Source organism: Ornithodoros turicata, unplaced genomic scaffold (genome assembly GCF_037126465.1).
Source record: "Ornithodoros turicata isolate Travis unplaced genomic scaffold, ASM3712646v1 Chromosome154, whole genome shotgun sequence".
Classification (NCBI taxonomy): domain Eukaryota; kingdom Metazoa; phylum Arthropoda; class Arachnida; order Ixodida; family Argasidae; genus Ornithodoros; species Ornithodoros turicata.
In genome coordinates this window covers 80,538-101,647 of record NW_026999319.1, presented here as the reverse complement: position 1 = coordinate 101,647, position 21,110 = coordinate 80,538, and the positions used below count along the sequence as shown (strand labels likewise).

Sequence of the window (21,110 nt, the reverse complement as noted above, 5' to 3'; positions counted from 1 at the left end):
ATGTGGCAACTACCCCTTTTGGCACCTTCAATGGACGTCTTTTAGAGAAAAATCTCCAACCGAAGCGGGTCATTGCAGTAATTAAAAGAAAAAGACAATAAAAAATGTGTTTTCATGTTCATGGACAACATGCAAAGCCCCGCCCTTGGTTCCGTATGAACGGTATTTTGAACCGGTTACTGGTATTTTTGGTTCAGTTCCGACTCGGCCAAAGGTAACGGTTAGTAATAGTGTTCGTTTCGGATTAGGTTCGACTCTGACACACACAGACCCAAATGAACAAATGCACGGTTCGTAATCTATGCATGGACGTAGGCAGGTGGGACACTTATATTTTTTGCCCTCCGTGACCAAGCAAAAAGCTCGGGGCAAGAAAAAAATGCGCAGTGAACCACTCAATACGTTTATGAAGGGTACCTCTTATCGGCACGCAGAACTAATCCACTAGTAAAACCGCGATCTAGCGCATTCAGTCTACTGATACAGTCCCTTGATGGAAGTAGGTGCACGAGGCAAATCACCTATTCGCTTTCTTCTGCTACGCATATGGTGTGCATGTTTGCTGGATTGCTGTAAATGGCCCCACTGATAAAAATGAGCGGCCACCGCGTCTGAGAGATCACATGTGCTGTTAATTTCCGGTGTCTTTCCTTGGCAGCGCACATGGAGTAGGTAGCGTCACAGCCCCGGGTGTCACCCGGCTTGAGTACAAATACTTGCTGGCGAATGACATAGCTCACTATCCGGACAAGCAAGCTGCTTTGAAAAAAACCCTACACCCAAAATAGCCACATATGAAAAAAAAAAAAAAAAAACGCTTTATGTGCGGCAATCGCGTGCTGTCAAAGATCGCGTGCCTGGCTTCAATCCAGGGGTACACGCCTGCAATGCTTTGCATAGACGTCATCAGGGGAGAACGAAGGTTTGCAAGCGGACGACAATGCTGGTGGGTGACGTCATAGTATCCTGCTCCAGACGAACCATCGTAGTATGGAACTATTATTTTTTTCTTTTGCTCTTCCCATTTCGGTCTGGGTGTGCTAGTGTCATCATTTACCAACTACCAGCGCAAAACGAATGGGTTTGTTGTATTCGGCATAGAGGAGGTGCTTCGTGTTCGCTCACGTTTCTGTTTTTCTTTTTTTCGAATCCCTGCGCAGTCTCCCTTTAACCTAACTCAACCGTACCATGTGTACAAGTGTTATTGCATGGTGGTATAGTGGAACTATTTGGCATTCCATTACTGCATTTATTTAATGAGTAATGTGTCGTGCTTATCTCTGTGCCGTCGTTCGCGATGGCATCCGCAAACCAAATTTAAAACCATTCGGAAAGTACTTTGACGGCACTCGGATCAGCCTTGTTTCCAGTTGCATCCTACTTTACGCAAGCTCACGTTATAGCTCTTGTAGCACAGTTTCAACAATTACACACACAAGTGGCAAAGGAGCATCAATGTGTTATAGAATCACATAGTTCACAATTCTGAGCAGTTCTGCAACAGTGTCTCAATGCAGGGAATATTGAAAACAAGACAGCGGCAGCAGTCGCTTAGTCGAATCGAAGTAATGTGCACGACACGACCAGGTAATCTTGAGCAGATGAGCGCCACCTCAAGAATATTTTGCACAGGCAGCATCTTCGTCGTAATAGCTGTCTGGTAGGTTCCAGTTACGACGGGCCAGCGCCTTTATTTCGCTGTATTTCCTTCCACATCGGTCGAAGAAGCACAGCTGTAGGAAGAAAAGGAGAAACGGACGGTTGTTTAGAACAGAAAGCTGAGCGATTTTGTACTTTGATGACATTCCGTTGACTTGTGACAATTCATGGGTAAGCCAGACGGGGAGGTGCGTTAATGATAGGCTTATTTAACATGCTACTTCTCTGGAATCAGGGGCAGCAAGCAGTTTTGCGCTACACTGAGGAGCATGTGGCTACTGGCCTCTGTTAGTGAGCACTCGGGTTTTCGCCAGATAGAAGTGTCAGCGCACCAGAGCGTTATTCGAAGCTCTCATGATCCGTGACACACACAAAAAAAGCCGTGTCAGTGCACTTTGCACTGAACTTCAGCTACGGGAGATTGCTTATCTAAACGCGTCTCATGTGTAGCCACTGTGCTTGTATTCCCTTCTTCCCCTCCCATTTCCCTTTTCTTTTCCTGCGGTGCATAGCATAAATTTCAGCTGTTACTCAGCGCCTATGTTGTGTGGTTCTTTCTTTGTCTCGATGGTTGCTGCGCTGTGTTGTTCCGTTCATTAAACAGATCGTAACATGGAAGTACATAGATGGAACACCTGTGTCCGGATCCAGGTCGTGGTCCAACAACATGAATCGTAAGAGAGTTATTCAACTTTAGACCTGTCGCCATTTCAGCTGAGTCGTTAGAATGAATGCATCGGCACGCGAATTGTTTTTTTTCGGCAAAAATGAAGGCATGCGAGGTTGTCCAACCTATTTGGATAGCGAATTATTTTTCCTCGTGTATTGTGGAAACACAACACTATTTGAATACAATATGTATCTCCGCGGCTATATGAAGCATTTCTGTTTCACGCCACGCAACCATAACAATAATGGCTTCGTTCCTAATACCAGAAACAGAAACATATATATATATATATATATATATATATATATATATATATTTGTATCATCTTACCAAAATCGGAAACCAACGAGAACGGTACCCGACACCGAAAGAGCTGAGACACTAAAACAAACGAAATATCTCCTGCAGGAACGGAAATCGTTACCAATATTTAATTACCAAAAAACGAAAACAGTAAGGAACACAATAAGCGGGGATATTCGAGGGACAAAAACGGAAAGAGTGGCTAGTAGCCACTAGTCCAGATGATGTTCCCATTTAGCCAATATTGATATTGATGAATAAAGGTATGGATCAGCAGGCGTTTTATGAAAGGCTAAATAGACGTTTATTAAGGCTTTAGGGCGGTAATAGTTAGTACGAGCTCGTCCTGTTAGAGCGACCGGTTTCTCGAGAGACTTCAGTGGCAAAGCGTTCTCCGAACCTGCGTTAGACTAATGTTGAAAATGAACAATAACTTGCTAACACAATCATCGGTGATCGAAGCTATCAAATGACGTAAATGCGTCATGTTAAACTCGCATAAATCGCTAATCAGCCTTAGACAGTGTTCCGTGGTGACGAAAAAAGTACAAGGTAAGGAACAGCTTCGGAGACAAGCTCGGGAAAATCCTATTACGCTCCGAAAGGGACATGAGCACAACTGTCACTACTGAATGATGCAGAGTAGATGCCGCAGGAAATCGGACCCGACTGAATCTGGAACCATCTTGCCTCATAACGGAATGGAGTTCCTGTCAATCACGCCATGTCATGCACAAAAATTGGATGACGGTGTCGCCCCGCTGGTCGCGTGATGGCAAAGTGGCGGTCCAGATGGCCAGAACAGATATTGATGAATAGAGGTGTGGGGCAGGAGGCGTGCTACCATAGCCGACTTTTATTGAAGTTAAAGACGTTGTTAGCAGGTTGTTCAGGTTGGTAAAGGGCCGAATTAAAGAGTCGCGCGCCGATGCGTCGATGTCGGCTGATGAACGCTCGTGGCCTGGCCGTTCGCTTTTATGGATGCAACGATGAAAGCGATCAAAGTTCAGACGCAGTGATGACAACGCTTATGATGCTCATACAATATTCTTTTCAGTAGGGTAGTTTCATTTTAAATCGAACAACGTGTGAAAGTCGTATTTTTTAATTCGCCCAGAAAAAATATATTTTAGAGGACAGCTCAAACGACACAAATCGCGCCACGTGCGACGCTCGTGCGTGTAGTAGATTCCGCGTAGGAGAGGGGGAAAGTCTGAGGCTGCTTGAGCACGCTTTCTTCTGGACCGATTTTGACGGGATCTAGCACCGCTAATTTTATGTCTAGGAACTGGAGGTTTTTTGTGATTATAGGCTGCACCATAGACACTGTCGACAGTTACCCACGGAACTCTGAGAGCCACAGATTTTCTGTTAAAAATGCCAAACTTGGCGTAAACGTTCAAAAAGGCCAAACTTTGTTACTAATTTTCCTCATAACGGAACGTCTGAGAACATCCAGCTTAGTGCCGTTCGATAGGACGTTGAAAGAGCTTTCTTGCTGTATAGAATTCATTTTTTCTCAGCCCAGTTGTTTCTGTGTTATTAACTTGAGAATCACACATGGTAGGCGAAAATTGCCAATGTTGCATCTCAATTTTCTCAAAAATGCCATCTTCGATTTCTTTGATTATTTTTCGAAAGGTGGCGTCACGTCTGTACTTTAGACGTCAAGTGAGACAATCTTTTATTTTTGCCTGAGAGACGCGCAGCGATTTCTTTTGTCAGGCAGGGTGCACGAGGCTGCGGCCTTGCGCGCCCCACCCACGAGCACGCGACCTTCAACCTCTCCTTTGCTATATGTGTCCCGTTGACGGAGAAATCAATGACCACACTGCGTGAGCTTGTTGTAGTGTCCCCGGAGCATCACTTTACGTTTACCCAATGGTCTCTCAGTTCCCTCAGGCTCATTCAAACCGTGGGAGAGTACATGAGTTGCCTGTGCGCCCTTGACGAGAAGCCCCAGTTCGACGAACATACCGACAAAGCAGTGAGAAGAAACGAAGCGCTTCGTGGAGATCTTTATCCACTGGTAACATCTTAGCTTTTGTTTCAGGTTGCCACCACTCCCCCAGGAAGTGTGAAAGTCACATCCTTTTCATCGGTAAAAGAACGAAGAACGGAAGTTTCGAACAACGTAAAATGTGTCCATTGCGAGATCCCTGCAGGTGGTGGCTGCTACCATTGGATTAGCATCATCCGATAGCTTTACACATGTTCTTTCACATGATATAAGGTGAATGGGTTCAAGCGCATGGATGCCAGAAGGACTACTGAAGACCACACCGAGGGTTTAAGGTACCTACGGCTACCGGAAACGAGGGATTTTAGTTGTGCGTTGTTCTGTCGGAAATTTTGATTCCCACGGTGACACTGACACATCTCGGTGAGGGCGAACGTGTTATACTTGAGAGCAGCAACTGTCATCACAGCGGCCTTACGGGTTTTGTGCCACCCGTCGTGGTTCCGAAATAACCCTACGGAGCATAAAACTAATTAAAGCGAGCATGCACACCTTCGGAACTATCACTTATTGCGCCCAAGTTAAGAGGCGTCTGCAACTGCGCGACCACAAATTTGTATTCTCAGGTGTTGTAACTTTCTGTCCCCTGTGGCCGTAGTTCTGCCTTCTTAATATGAACTCGCACGACAGCCTCATAGCGTGCGTATGTGCATTGCCTCCAGCACATGTGCGGGAGAATAGTGAATATGCGCAAGTGCGTATACGCACACGTGGTGCGTGCGACTCCCATGAAAGTGCGTAATAGCAAGTTCAAGTCGCCCACGAAAGTATTGCCCTGCGTCTCCAAAGGAAAAAATAAACATACGTACCATAAGTGCAAAATAAGTACATAATGCAACACCTGGGCATTAAATTACAAAGCAGACTACGACGCAAAACGCGCTCGTAAACATTCGAAGAGCGCCATTGTGTGGAAAAATCGCTCCACGGAAAGGTAGCCCTACGTCTCAATCAAAAGGAGAAAAGGTACTTTACCAGCATCGCAAAGTACCGGCATAATTCTGCCCCTGTGGTATAAATCGTGAAAAATATTCCGGCTTTTTAGAAATAATTAAGACCGAACATGCAAAATTTTCGCGTACCACTCGTGGTTTTGCGATACTAGGCGGACAAAGAATGCGCTTGAACCCAGTCACTTTATATCATGTGAAAGGTCATGTCTAAAGCTGTCGGATGATGCTAATCCAATGGTGGCAGCCACCACCTGCAGGGGTCTCGCAATAGGCACATTTTACGTTTTTCGAAACTTTCGGTTTTCGTTCTTTTACCAATGAAAAGGATGTGCCTTTCACACTGCCTGAGGGAGTGGCGGCAACCTGAAACAAAAGCTAAGATGTTACCAGTGGATAAAGATCTCTACGAAGTGCTTCGTTTCTTCTCACTGCTTTGTCGGTATGTTCGTCGAACTGGGGCTTCTCGTCAAGGGCGAACAGGCAACTCATGTACTCTCCCACGGTTTGAATGAGCCTGAGGGAACTGAGAGACCATTGGGTAAACGTAAAGTGATGCTCCGGGGACACTACAACAACCTCACGCAGTGTGGTCATTGATTTCTCCGTCAACGGGACACATATAGCAAAGAAGAGGTTGAAGGTCACGTGCTCGTGGGTGGGTCGCGCAAGGCCGCAGCCTCGTGCACCCTGCCTGACAAAAAAAAAATCGCTGCGCGTCTCTCAGGCAAAAATAAAAGATTGTCTCACTTGACGTCTAAAGTACAGACATGACGCCACCTTTTGAAAAATAATCAAAGAAATCGAAGATGACATTTTTGAGAAAATTGAGATGCAACATTGGCAATTTTCGCCTACCATGTGTGATTCTCAAGTTAATAACATAGAAACAACTGGGCTGAGAAAAATGAATTCTATACAGCACGAAAGCTCTTTCAACGTCCTATCGAATGACACTAAGCTCGATGTTCTCAGACGTTCCGTCATGACGAAAATTGGTAACAAAGTTTGGCCTTTTTGAACGTTTACGCCAAGTTTGGCATTTTTTAACAGAAAATCCGTGGCTCTCAGAGTTCTGTGGGTAGCTGTCGAGAGTGTCTATGGTGCAGCCTATAATCACAAAAATCCTCCAGTTCGTAGACGTAAAGTCAGCGGTGCTAGATCCCGTCAAAGTCGGTCCAGAAGAAAGCGCGCCCAAGCAGCCTCCGACTTTCCCCCTCTCCTACGCGGAAACTACTCCACGCACAAGCGTCGCACGTGGCGCGATTTGCGTCGTTTGAACTGTCCTCTAACATATATTTTTTCTGGTCGAATTAAAAAATACGACTTTCACACGTTGTTCGATTTAAAATGAAACTACCCAGTAACAATCACTCCACATAACTGAAAATGTCGCTTTCATAAAGGCCAACTAAATCATAGGAATAGACGTAAGAAGGAAAGGGCAGGGAGGAAGATCGAAAGGGAGCAAAGGAGCTGAACGGCTCTGTGGGCGGACGCAGGAAGCCATACTGAAGCAGCCGGGGGAGCGTAGCGTATTTTTAGCTGGTGAAAGCAGGCGCAGATTCTGAAAACAATCGGCAACGCTTGCTCCGGAGCTTCCGTTGGCTACAATTTTGACACAGTGCGCTTCAGTCGAGGCTCATAGCCAAGGCTAGTCGAGGCAGTTGCGTTGCTGTGGTAGTGTTGGGGCTGTCTGGGATGTGGCATCCACCCACCGAGATTCAAACTTGTTCGACCGCGTTCTGGCGGTAGTGGATGGTTCTGCTGATCATTTTCGAACGTTTCGCTGAGCCTCTAATTATTTTTATATTCAGCCTCAGCTTCTTAGTATTTCTCAAATATATTGAGCATCCAGGCTGCACTGAAAAAGCGTTGTTGCATGTATTGCGTGTGTTCTCAGCAGGCAACCAAGGTCCCACGAAGGTCCTCAGGTAGCACAGAATATTGACCCACAAAGGCGAAGCGTTGCCAGGATTTTTCCCCATATTGGCTGAAACTTGACACAGGGGCTCCATATTGCCAAGTGCGAGCCAGTAATGGGGAAAATGTCGGCAATATGAGATCATATTGCAAAGAGTCAACCAATATGGTGAAAATGTCTGCAACATTCCCCATATTACCCGTGTGCACCCCCTATTGGCTGAAAATGCAGAAAATGCGTATTGGTACCTATACCAAATGCCGAAGTAGCACGGCAAGATCGGACGTTGAAGCGTGTGAAATGCACTACTCAATGCGTCGTTACATTCAATAACTTCCCGTAGACTATTCACGTTGCTCGAAACAACGTATCTAGCAATGTCACTGTAAGATGCACTGAATATCTGCTTGTAAACCTGATGTAAAGAGTCATCATTTCATTTTCTGCTTCGCGATGCCAAATTGTAGTAACCGCAAAATAAAACGTAACGTTTCAAACACCATTTCAGCAAAATCACGGTAATTATACAAGGGCGTAAGACGTTTGTAGCGGTGACGACGATGGATGTGCCTTTGCAATGTCGCTACACCTGCATCTAGTCAACGTATGTCAACAATTCCGACAGCGTCATTTCCTGTCAAATACTGTTTTCAATTCAGGCTGTGAGCTCTACTGCGATTACCTGCTATCTAGAACTGTAAGGCCATTCATCTGTTTCTTTAAGGATGCTACGTAAATGCTTTGCAAAGCGAGCAACACGCGAATACTATTTATTCACGCTATATTGGAAGCTCACACAAGATTTTTGCTTGCTCCCAGCGCCATCGAAATACTACTCTGTAAAAATAAGACTGACAGTAAAAAAGAAATTTTATAAACGTCCGACGCATGTGTATATCTAAGACGACATCCCGGTGACATTCGAGCGACGTTCAATCAGTGCTTATATCCTGGTCTCGTGGATAGTCCAGGAAATTCCCCAGGATATATGAACTGCGCCTTATACATCGGAATGCAAGAGCGCGATATTCTGTAGGCGTACCTGAAACATGTGTTGTTTACTGCACTCTTAAAAAATGCTGTAAACTCTTTTTTCTTGTCACATATATAACTAACTTTTGAAGAGTACAATCACTCTCAACAAATGAGTTACTTCCTTACTCCTTACCGGAGAGTAATATTACTCTCCAGTAAGGAGTAAGGAAGTAACTCATTTGTTGAGAGTGATTGTACTCTTCAATATTACTCTCCAGTAAGGCGTTAGAGCGTATCCCCACTCCCTACGGGTTGTGAGGAGACTCCCTTATTGAGAGTAATTGTACTATCCAAAAGCGAGGGATATATGCTGCAAGGAAAAGAGTTAAAGAACACACTTTTTTAACAGTGTGGGATCACAAGGATATCCGGATATTCATGACGTTCGTGACCAGGTAGACATGTTCCAGGGATATTAATGAAAGAGGTGGATTATGTTGAATTTGAACAACAAAGAATACGAAGACAACAGATGTCTCAAACCAGCAGTGAAGCTTTAATGCGAGGGTACCGCGAAAAGTGGAGCGTGGAATATCGTTGTCTCCTGCAAGGCTCGCAACCGTAGCAATCCTAAGCAGTCAGAGCTAGTTTCTTTTCTTTTTTTGTTTTGTTACAGTTTTCTTCCCCACTTGGTCCTCTTTGTCCATGTTTAGTATGTCCTAGGAGAGCTTCAGGTAATTGTCCTTGCTGATTTTGTGTATGCGTTGCAACCGACATCTTAATGCGATAAATATCCTCGCGGCACTCGGCTCCCCAACGAGAGTAACACGACACAGGTGCTACGTGGATTGGAGACAGACCTGCTTACAGCCACAAACGTAGAACCGAGAACCGCGGATGTCATACGACTTTGCTATTGCTAAGGTGGTCGAAAGTTTGGGACTGATTTCGAGTATTAAAAAGGGATTAGTCAAGTTAAAGAATCGAATATATATAACTCATAAATGAAATGATAAAATAACACAAGGTTAGAATAGAGAAATTGGAATACTAAGTGCGAATCAAGAGGGACTTACGAAGGAACTACACCTAAATCCACACTTACTGTGCAAATTAATTTATTCTATCTTTCAACACCATACAAAGTAGAATATCTTTTATGCTTTAGCATTACAATTCCCGAGTTCGAAAACCGTGACACTCTCATTGATGTGTGAAGGGCCGGAGAAAAACCTTTCCGCTCCCTTCCTTATTCAATACCGGCATGCCGTGCAAGCACAATGGGGGGGGGGGGGGTATAGGTTTGGATGGATAATGGTAGAGGGAATACCTCTCTACGGCAGCAAGGCCAGGGGGGGGGGGGAGAATGCTGCCGCCCTTGTTGTTGCTTTGCAGTTACTGATAGTGATTCTTAGGGGTGGATAGGTGTGGGTAGAGGTGGATAGCGCTGCGTAGTGGTAGTGGGTGGACGGCGTGTCCTCTATAAACGAAAAAACAAGAGAAGAGAACACGCGCATTCCGCCGCATTAATTATGCATTTATTAATCGTACTTCGAATTTTGCAGTGAACCCGTTCCCTGGGATAGCAGAATTTTGGAGCTGAAATTTCTTGTGTAAATAGTGCATACGTAGTTCACTTGTTTTAGAAACTGCCAGTGGTCACACGCACGCGCACAAATTGTTCATCAGTGTACTTGTTTCATGTATTTACTGTTTGTTTTCACAGGTGCCTGCAGTATCTTGAATGGGGTGATGGAAAGAACGGCGGTCTGTCCATGAAGTGTCTGCTTGCTAAGTTGTGATTGTGAGATCATCCCATCAGCTTGGTCTCAGTAAACTCAATAACTCAGTCTCAGTATCAACTACGTGGTGACTATCGACGTGGTGACTCTCTTGATAAGTGCCCTCTCGTCCTGGAAGTTTGATCCAAAACAGGTCGAAGTCAGGGCTCGAATTATACGAGTATTTGCCATTTTAGCGTAGCACAGCCGCTTTTAACACAGCCAGAAGCGTGGTAGCGCACGAGTGCAAGACATTTTAGGCTATCCTAAGGGTTGTGTTACATATCCATCACCTCTATATTTAGATATGTTTTGAATGTATGCGATTGAAGGACAGAGCGAGCTTTGGAAGGGATGACGTTTCTAAGACACTTGAAACGGGTGCGTGAGCTGCAAGCAGCGTCATCGGAGATGAAACAGGCACTTCTCTCTAGACATCAAGAAGCTAGGTGTCTGTGTCTAAGCGTGCGTCCTTTGCGTTGTTTTTGGCACTTCGATTAATATTGTGGCATCCATGTCCTATAGTGCCACCATAAAGCATTGAAGAGTGTTTGACGGAATGCCGAATGGTGCAGCCAGTTTTCACGAAAGATTATGGTGCTTTCTGTCAATCTATCCGGTCATAGCGTAGCTAATAAAGTTGGTGGTTCAATTAGAAGATGAAAGTGCACGTACCACATGGTCGTCGTCGAAGCATGCTTTTCCGGACTGAAAGGTAATAACGAAATGTTAATCAGTTTTGTGACGCTCTCGTACATTTGCATCAGTTCATAGCACACAGAAAGGTACAAACGGAAATGTTTTTGTTTTACAGAATAACATTTTCTGTGCCCCATAGTTTGATGGATACATAATCATACAAAGTTCGGCACCAACCCCTGATGTGAGAACAGATAGGAAATCGGCCATCGCATTTGTTCCCTTTAGGACGCTACGCTACGTCACCCAACGCTGCATGACGATACGTCATCTGTAGACGTCTCACTGACGGAGGTGTCTGCCGTGGCCATGGCCGTCATATCTCACACAGTGAGCTTCAACATCTTTACACACTAGTACCCCGCCTAATGTAAAACTTGGCATATGGGTTCACGTAGGAGCAAATGTACCCTGCTTAAATTGGGGTATGTAGTTATTCATTCAAAATATCCTGGCACAGCGTCGATGTATTGTGTGCACCGGACTGTACTGAAAAAGCGTTCTGACATGTGTTCCCACTGTTCGGCATGGCCCAGAACGGTTCTCAGCACCCCCCCTCCCCCCCAAGGTTTTGCCAGGATTTTCCCCATATTGCATTAAACTTGGCAATAGGGGCCCCATATTGCCAGGCTTGAGCCGTTAACAGGGAAGTGTCGCTAATATCGCTCTCTATTGCAAGTGTGCAACCCGTTCCAACGTTATTCTCTGGTATGTAAAGCAACACATAAAAGTCTTGTGTTCTGTTTTCTAAAAGCGCTCTGAAAAGTTGACAGGGCAACAGCCAAAAGACAGCAGCAGATTCGTTCAAACGGCACGATTGTTATGACCCAGCAGGAAAACACTGATCACATACTATCCCCGTGTTCCGCGCATGGTGTTCGTCGCATCGGTAATGACAAGAACGGTGCAGCGGAACTAGACGCCATATAACAATGGCACGGGGAAAGAATCCGCGCCGGTTACGCTGTATTGCGCTCTTCCAACATTTTCACATTATTGCAGCCTCTGCCAACGCCTCCTAGCTACAGAAAGTCTGCTTATTACCTCCTCTCCCTTCTCTACGTGGTCATATATAGCCCGTCTGATTGCGGCTCGCCCTTTTACGAATCCAGTAACTCCGAAATGATTGCAACTAACTTGGAACCTGTAGAGACTAATGTGTAGATATAAAGTAGAACACATTCCACAAAATGAGTCACAAGAAAAATATGGGACAGTTTTGAACTTTATTTTAAGTTTTCCCATTTAGTACGCCTGGACTGCTCGCAGACGCTAGTGCTTCATGCCGTGGTTACGACGGCTGAGAGCTTTGATTTGATGTGTTTGGGTTAGCGCAGGGAACAGTGGTAAGAAGTTTCTATAGAACGAAAGAAAATGATGTTCACAAAGATGCTGGTATGCTAGGCTTACAATGAGGATGTGAGGGATTGAGTTATTCCCCACAGTGACTGCATTCGGGAGGGTCTTCTTCCCGTAAGAGATATCCGTGTGTTAAATAGATGTGTCGCAGGCGGAGCCGACAGGATAGCTCTTCATACCGTTGATTGGATGCAGATGGAGGAGTGTATCTTGGGTTTTATAATGTGTAATGTGCTCCTTGTCAGTTGGTCCCAAAAGCTCTGCCAGTGTCTGCTGCTTTTTAAACATAGCCTTTTGATGGAATGTCGAAGGGCGTTATGTCGTTTCTTAGGGCAGCAGGAGCTGCTCGATCGGCCATTTCCGGGTATCCCAAGATGGCTGTGTACCCAGCAGAAAAGTAACCGATAACCCCTTTAGATACAGTGCGTGCTAGCCTCTTTGCACCATGGACAATGAATGACACAGATAGTCTGTAAGCAACTTAAAGAATCTGTGTATATGACTGATGATCTGATACGATTTTGTAAGATATAATTAAGGGCTAAAATTATGGCATACACTTTGCTGTGAAGACAGACATGGTTACCTTCAAACGACGTGACCTTACAACAGTGCCAGTGACCATACCTCGGTCTTTGAACCATCCGTGTACAGCTCTACATGGCCGCCAAAGCTATTCTTTAGCACCTCAAATTCCTGTTGCAGTATTGTATTTCACAGTTTCACGTTTGCTGTAGCTGAAGAGGTACATGTTCCATTTTGGAGGGCGCTGCCACGGATATTTTTTTTTTTACTTCACTCAAGGATGATAGAGTTGTACTCTGGAAAGCTATGGTGATCAACTGCTTGTTACGTTAGAATGCTAAAAGAAGCCACAGCTGAAGGCCTGTTCAAGAAATTGAGTACCTGAATTGTGTACCTTTCACACATTGATATGCTTGGTTCTGGGGGTGAACCCTGATTCTTGATACATATGAAGCAGCCAGGTAAAACCCGCGTTGCTCTATAAGGACCACTGATTTGTTTCCATGTATAGCGTTTGTATTGGCGAAGTTCTGAAATCTCCGTTAACTAAACGTAGTCCTCTGCGTTGTACTGGATCCACTGTGACGGCCGTGTGAACCGTGCACAGCAAATTCATAATCCAATTTGAAAAGAACAGTGGAGACGTAGATCACTTTAGTGTTTCACAATCTGGATTGGCTACCGCTGCGGAAAACACTATTCTGACTATCACGCCACGACCACGGTTGAGCAGGCTTTATCCATCTAGGTAGTGTTCACTCAGCCCTGTGCACTTACAGTCTGCGGAGCCTTGCATGGACCAAGGAAGCGGGTGTGGTGTATAATGTCATACCCCGAAATCCCACACTGCGTGGTACATGAGTCGCTCACTGTAGAGACTTTGCCCTAGAACGGTGACAGACGAGATGTGTATTCATCACTCACCATATCATTGTCACACATCCAACATGAAATTACTGAAAATGCTCAGAATCAAAAGCATTTGATGAATTTTTACAGAGCCCTGGTTTAGACTGAACTATAACGTTTTATTTTTAGTTTACTAGCGCCAGGAGATCACGCAGCCCCTCACGCCAGACGCGTGCGTCGGATCAAGCCTGAAATGAAATACATTTGATCATCCCTACGGCTATGAGTCTTTCTTACTCGACAGCTTATGTGGCACAGTTGTGTGGAGTTTAAAAGAGTATTCTACTTTCGGCATGGATATAAGGACGGTTCTCGCCGAAGTCGGCCTAACACGCAAGGAAATTCGCCTGCCTCGACGCCACAGGTGCAGCGTCCAACGTTGCTCCATAGACGAAACCGTGCTGGGAGAAGGCAATGCATTTAGGACACGTCCTGGTCGCACGTCACAGCAAATGTCAACCCAGACGTGACCATAAATGTGGCCGCACCCGTGATCGTTTGTAAACAGTCCATTTACTATTTTTGTGCACTGTTCCGGGCGTCTTTCGACCTCGGTAGTTATATTCACCCGATAATCTCGCACTAAACGCTCAGTTTTCTACATGAGGTCTCCTACTGTTGACCACTTTCAAGGATGCGGTGACGACCTACTATTACACACTGAGTGATTGGCTTAAACTGCGGGGAAATCTGCTACTATGTCTGGGAAGAAGCATCGTATAGTGGACGTTGGCAAAATACGTTCGTCTTCTGGCTTGAAGCCAATCTGAATATGTCGAGAAGCGCTAAAACGACATGAGCTCAAAATGATGTTGTCAATGCTATGACGCCACGCTTAGTCTTGCTTCACGCGTGTTTCCTAACGTGGTATCTAAGCAGAGACCTCGTATTTTCCACTTTCTGGGCTTCTATCAAACGCACACAGACGACACATCTTGCAGCTGATATAGCTGAAACGGTGTTGTAGCTGAAACCGGTAGTACTCCCATATAAATGAATCGTGCTTTTCCTAAAGTGCCTTCAGGTGTAGTAAATAATGAACCGTTTAGTGCTGAGACCGAAATAGCACTGACATACTTGAGTTGAGGAAAAAAATGTATACACGCCAGGAGTTTTGTTTCTCTGGTTGCGAGGTCAAGGATCCGCCTGAGGTAGACGACTTGCTTTGTGAGTGGCGTATTCATCGTGTCAGTAAGGTATCACTAATCATACGTGAAGGTGGACACCCTGGCAACCACTCCACTAGGTTTGCAACATTGGGTTTCCTTAAACCTGAGTGTAGGATCTATTCTTTGGTTCTATCAAGAAGCGGTCCGTCCGTAGTACCAGAGTACCTCATCACGAATAGTCTGCTGCTGAGACGCTTGGAGCTCGCACAATACTAATCAATCATTAATACTATCGATCGCTATTAAAAACGTTAATGCCGTCAATTCTACTGGCCACTTGCGTCACTTCTTTGGTCACGCGCGAACCAATTTCCTTGGAAATGCGGTTACCGGAAAATGCAAAACAACGTATTGTCATGGAAAAAACTTTAAAGCCATTCTAAGAATCGGAAAAAAAATCGCTGTATTACTTCGCCGAACTACGACCTCGTCTACATTTCCATAATCTAAACAATACGAAGATACCAATTATATGATATTTTTTTCACGTAGTGATGCTTACCGCTCTCCTTCCATGCATAGTAGCGCTCGTCTTACAGAATTCATCTATGCGGAATCCCACTACTCCTGAAAATGTAGGCGCCTTTTTCGTGTCTCTCGTTGTGTGACATAGGCTTCTATTCAAGTCCTCCCTGTAAATAAACACGTGTAGTCCTAGATATTGTGCACGTCTAATAGATATCCATTTTAATCCACGGGATATTTCAGGGATGTACTATAAACATGTAAATCCCATCCACATGTCTGAGCACGTCTAATGGACGAAAGTACTGGACGTTTGTGACATCCATCAGAATCCGAAATCTCGGCACATGACACAGCACATTTAATGTCAGTCGCGGAAGACTGAGTGCCTCAGCGATTTGTACCCGCCCAAAAACGTTACCACCTTCATCGGCTTGGTTTGAATCCGCTATCTTGGAATCGGCGGACGGGCACGCTATCGACTCATCCGACGAGAGAAGCCATTATGAAAGATGACCCTTACTTATATGCAGGGATGAGATGTTGGTAGCACTGTTCAAGATGTTTGATATCACATACATCCTCCTTCGCTATCCTGCAAAACGAGAGTCATATGGTCATGTGAGTGTAATCACTGCCTCAGAGACTTCGTGGCGCACATGTGGCAATCTCCAACTGCTGCACGCGTACAATACTTTCACGTATATTTAGATCACCTTGCTGAAGAAAGTGACTTGGAAACAACGGCAATCCCGGAATGCTCAGCTCAGCGAAATACTTTTGTGCATTTTTCTTCCTTTTCAAATATTTTCGATTTCTTCCTGCGCACATGATACTGTGATGATGCGTCCACCTGTGCGTTGATGCGCGTTCACTTAGTTCTGTTATACTCTCTAGTTCAAATCTAATTCTTACTCTCTCCGAACTGCCGAGACAGACTTCATCCGTCTGGTAGTTCGCCGGCAAAAAAATCGTGAAGGAACACCATGTTTGTTTCTTTATTTTCTAATTGCGCATCTTCGGGGACCCGTCATTCCTTCACCCCCAATGCGAGAGGAAGAAAGAGCACACTGTCGCCTGTTGCGTCCTGGAAAAAGATTAAAAGAAAACAGAAAATGCAACCCAAGATACGGGCAGTTTCGATAGCGTCACACCATACAGGTGCCTTTGTTTTGTTTCTGCAAGATAAAGCCCATCTTCCACGCATGAGGCGGCACTGTGACGGCAACCTCGACGCATGAGGCTCCTTCGCCCTCTCATATTCGGGGTGAAGGAAAGACGTGTCTCCGAAGATGGGCAATGAACAGAATAAAGAAAAAGGTGTTCCTCTACAATTTTTTTTTATGGACGATCTACCGAACGGAATTTTTTTTAAAAATCAAAACGGCTACAATATCAGGTCACCGTAAGGAACGGATGTTCTGTTTGGGACAACTTCGTAGCTTTTTAACGATTCTTAGGTAATTTGTAGTTTGACGGTTGAGCAACATATGGCCAAGAACGTCTGCCGGCCCGTAGCTAATAGTGAAAACAGCATGTCTAATGCATAAAAAAGGTGTTCTGTATATACGGTGTATTCTACGGTGTATTCTGTATATAAGGTGTTCTGTATGCACACAACTGTGTGCATGTGATATGCTGCTCACATGCACACAACTGTGTGCGTGTGAGATGAACAAGCCTGTGTGTAGCATGGCGAAAGCAGGCCTCCGTAGCTCCCCGCATTCGCGGCAGTAGAAAAATAAAATCACGTCATAGTCACGTGGTATTACATCGTCAGGCATCATGACGGATGCGCATTGGCCGAAGGAGGTTGCGCGCTCCGTGATTGGTTGACAAAGTTTCGAAATATCTGACAGCTCACTTTTCGCGGACAGTCTGGGCAGTCGGCCAGGCGGGCAGCTCCAAGCAAGGTCGCTGCGTCTCCGCGGCTCGCCGATGTCGGTTGACCGCAACAACCAAAGAGGAAGTGTATTCGCGGGTTTGTTCGTGAGTTATAGTGACTCTGGCCATGTACTGATCTCCGATAAAGTATCAACCTACGGACATTCTAGCCGGGTCGGAACTGGAATGCTTGGTGAGCTGACGCCTGAGGAACACTTTAGAGCGCTGTCGCATTTTCAAATACAGTGACTAAGAAGAGAGTGTTCGTAACGACAAAAGTATTTCCCGTGACTGTGTGACCTTCGCTGCATCGCCAGTATGAGAAGATGATCATCTGTGAAACGCACGCACTCGTGGACTTCGCTCGCCTCCAGAAGTAGACTGTGTGTGTGCTTTGCAAGTTCGAACTTGGTTTGGTTGCAGTCTATTCAACGAACGAAACGTCCTGTACGCACGGTGAACATATGAGTCCAACATTTGAGTCTATACGTTGCATCAATAAATATGTATTTAGCCTGTCAAAAATGCCTTAGTTATTTTGGAATAACGGGCGCCAGAAGTCAATGGTAGCCAGGGCCGGCCGAAAGGCGAGCCAAACGGAGAGGCTGCTGATTGGCTGGCTGCTAGGCATCACGACGTATTTTCATTGGTCCAGTGTTGCCTGAATTATCTCAAACTATGAGCTCTATGGGGAGCTGTGGGCGCCTGGCGAAAGTAGTTGTGTTCCTGCAGAAGGCATTTACATTTCGCAAGCCCTGGCAAGCCCTGGCTGTACCAAAAAAGCCGTTTGTGGCAGATATTCTTGGAAAGTATCCAACATTACGCACCGAGGAACAGGTTCTGGAATTTCACGAGCAAGCTGGTGCCTATTTCCTATATATGTACTGCACAATATATGAGCACAAGGAAGTTTCCTTGTGCTCATAAAGTTTCTTAAAGATATTCTACAATGTATCCTTTTCTCTTTAATTGTAACTGACACTTGGATCGGTCGTTTCATTGGAGGGAAAATGTCCGTGGAAATACTCTCTAAAGAACTAAGAAACGGAACGTCCGGTACAAAGGGATATGTGTTCTGCAACGCTAAGAGCCTTCCAGTTACTGCAGATGCAGTCCGAGTTCATGAGGCGTATGTCCGTCACCGTTAGAAGACTTTTGTGCTCTAGGGGCAGGTTGTAAAGTGCATAGTGCTGCAATCTCAATGAATGCTTCTGAGGAGTGTTCTGCTTCCGTAGTTCCGTAGCCTGTTGTTCGTGTTTTGGGGCAGTACTGTTTTTGTAACGCGGTGTAGCGCAGATCGGTATCTGCACAAAAGAAGTCCAATGAAGTAACACTTAATGACAGGGTAGGAAAGAGTACTTAGTGTTCTCTGTGATGTGCTTGTTAGGCAGTCAAGGAAGCACATGCAGGAAAGGGGAACACCCTCACGGAGGGGAGTCGAGGACTACTTTATCAAGGGAGTCAGTAGAACATCCTTAGGAGGGGAGTAGACCAAATACCACAAAGGGAGGCATATGTGACCAGCCTTCGTTGTCGCTGCGCCAAAAAAAATCCCAATCATCATCATCATCATCATATGTGACCAGCGTGAACACCCCCAATAGAGTTTCTCATACTCTCTTTTTTCTGAGAGTGAAAGATCATGCTGAGCGAGATGTATTTTTATAAAAAGTGCACACCTGAGTCTTGTGACTAGTTTCTGTAGCTAGTATTTTGTCTTTTTTACTCTCTCACTCTTGTGTGTCATAAGCGGCCGCAAGGTTCCAAGCTGACCAGAAGATAATTAACCCATTTGCACAATCCTGAAATATGTGATAACATTTGGAACACACGGACCTTGTTAGCCCCAATAACACAAAGCAATCACGCTTTTGCGCCGTATATTGTGAATGTTCTTTCACCGGTGTGGACACATTTCGTTTTCTGATGGCACTGCACCTTGTTTCAGCGATTCATATTCAGCTTCTCTTTCGTAGTCGCAATTTTGGCAATATTCACTAGAAACACAAGGAGTTCATGGCACCGCACCTCCTTTCCATTCCAGCGGTCCGATTGCTTCGTGCGATAAAAAAAAATCCGACTCGTCACTTGAGACATATGCTTCCCATTAAGTCTAAAAGTCCGTCCACAAGACCTGCTGTACTTAGTCCAATGTTGACAGGGTTGACAAAACGTCGAGTGATGTCCGGGGACTCGTTCAGCCCGTCGACACTCGATCCTCAAGTTCTGCTGGTTCAGGAGCAACAAATTCACAGGCACGCTGTTAGCACATGCAGCGTCAGTCATGCCATACTGACCACAAAATACACGACAAGCGTTGCTTGTTGTATATCTTCTTGGACGGTCATACCTCTGCAGCATGACATATGTTATGAGTAACGTACATGTCTTGACTTCAGACAACTAATCGCTTAGCATACTAAAATTGGTCATCGCATTATTACGGAACGCCTTCGCATACCAAACATAAGTTTCAAGACAGTGTATACCAGAAGTCTCAATGTGTAAGCCACAAGACAAGGGTGTAGCAGCTGTGTTTCAAAAACGCTATATTCTTTGGGATGAAATCAAGGAGGTGCATCATATTTGGCTTACCGGAGCAGTGGTAGTACAGTTCGGATAATCGTACCCCAGTCGAAAAAAAGTAATGGTTCCAATTGGAAAATTTTCATTTGGATCCAGTTTGTCGACCAGTTGTGTTTTCCACACCCATTTCACCAATTGGACCCGTTCCAAAAACAGTTGGTCTTCCCATTGTACATCCAACTGGTGTTCCAATTGGTCGACCAGTTGTGCTTTTGCCGCCTATTGGACTGAAAATCAAATGAACCTATTCAGGAACCAGTTCGTACTCCCACTGCATTCGCAATTGGAGTTCAAAGTTGAAATAACTTTCCCAAACGCAATGCATGCGTTACGAATACGTATTCGTAACACACGCATTGCGTTCAGAAAAGTTTTTCACAGCGAAACAGCTCCAACTACAAGGATGTAAGTAACTACACAACACAAGCTCGCGTTGTGTTCTTACGTCGCGTCCTTGTAGTTGTGCCTATAAGCTCATGCTTCTTCGTCATGGACCCTGCGGACAAGCTTTCCTGTGCCCTGTTATCTATATAGCGTGTACTTAGTTTATACTCCGTTGAATTTGGATATTCCCGCATGATCGACGTACCTGACCAGGGTGGTGGCCCACATATCTTGTACAATAGCTTTATATGAAAAGGGAGCGTCGTAGTAGATGTTGGGCTCCAAGCGTCCTCCACAGGGTCCTGTTCTTTCGTGGTACCAGTCTGAAAGATGTCAGTACATTGAAACAATGAAGACTCAATGAAGGACACAATGAAGATATCGTGATACTCTATCGACCACAGTTGATCGACCACAATTGAAGCATCACGAATTTCCGCACTAGAACGCTCCGGCAGAGACAGCCGTTGCAGTCTAAAGTTCTGCCAGCAATTCATTTCGCTAGACACATCTTGCCTGACCCAAACATACTCGGCAAGTTCTAGATAACATTTTTGCATTTCAAATTGAAATTCGGAACTGAACGAAATCGAAGATGGCCACTAGCACATTCAAGTAAAGCAGTGTGTGAGCTGAATGAAATAGTTTCGATTTGTTTTTCCCAAACACAACAGCATGTTGTGATGCTTAAAGGGAGAGTTCAGAACGATCTGGCAAAAAATGATGCACGTCATACCTGCTGAATAATATCCGCTTATACGTACCATAAGTCTGGTGGGTAGGATTCTGGCGGATCCGTAAGAAAATATGAAAGGAAGTTGCTCAGGACGAGAGCCCCCGATAGCCTT

General features: G+C 45.1%; 1 protein-coding gene across 1 annotated transcript; it reads right to left on the bottom strand.

Moving 5' to 3' along the window:
- Positions 1-1,369: 1,369 nt before the first annotated feature.
- Positions 1,370-20,605, bottom strand: LOC135372609 (uncharacterized). The gene is made up of 6 exons (XM_064606125.1): positions 20,468-20,605; positions 15,932-16,003; positions 15,446-15,575; positions 13,643-13,750; positions 10,958-10,990; positions 1,370-1,733 (listed from the first exon to the last, which is right to left on the bottom strand). Exons 1-6 carry the CDS (start codon positions 20,488-20,490, stop codon positions 1,614-1,616), a joined length of 486 nt encoding a protein of 161 aa, XP_064462195.1. The 5' UTR covers positions 20,491-20,605; the 3' UTR covers positions 1,370-1,613.
- Positions 20,606-21,110: the final 505 nt, after the last annotated feature.

Excerpts from the sequence above, each read along its gene's own strand:
- LOC135372609 (XM_064606125.1), bottom strand. The coding sequence starts at position 20,490 with ATGTGGGCCACCACCCTGGTCAG. Across the intron at positions 15,576-15,931 it reads CATCTCATCCCTGCATATAA|GGAGGACTTGAATAGAAGCC; the intron begins GTAAGGGTCATC and ends GTTTATTTACAG. Across the intron at positions 10,991-13,642 it reads CATGCAAGGCTCCGCAGACT|TCCGGAAAAGCATGCTTCGA; the intron begins GTAAGTGCACAG and ends ATTACCTTTCAG.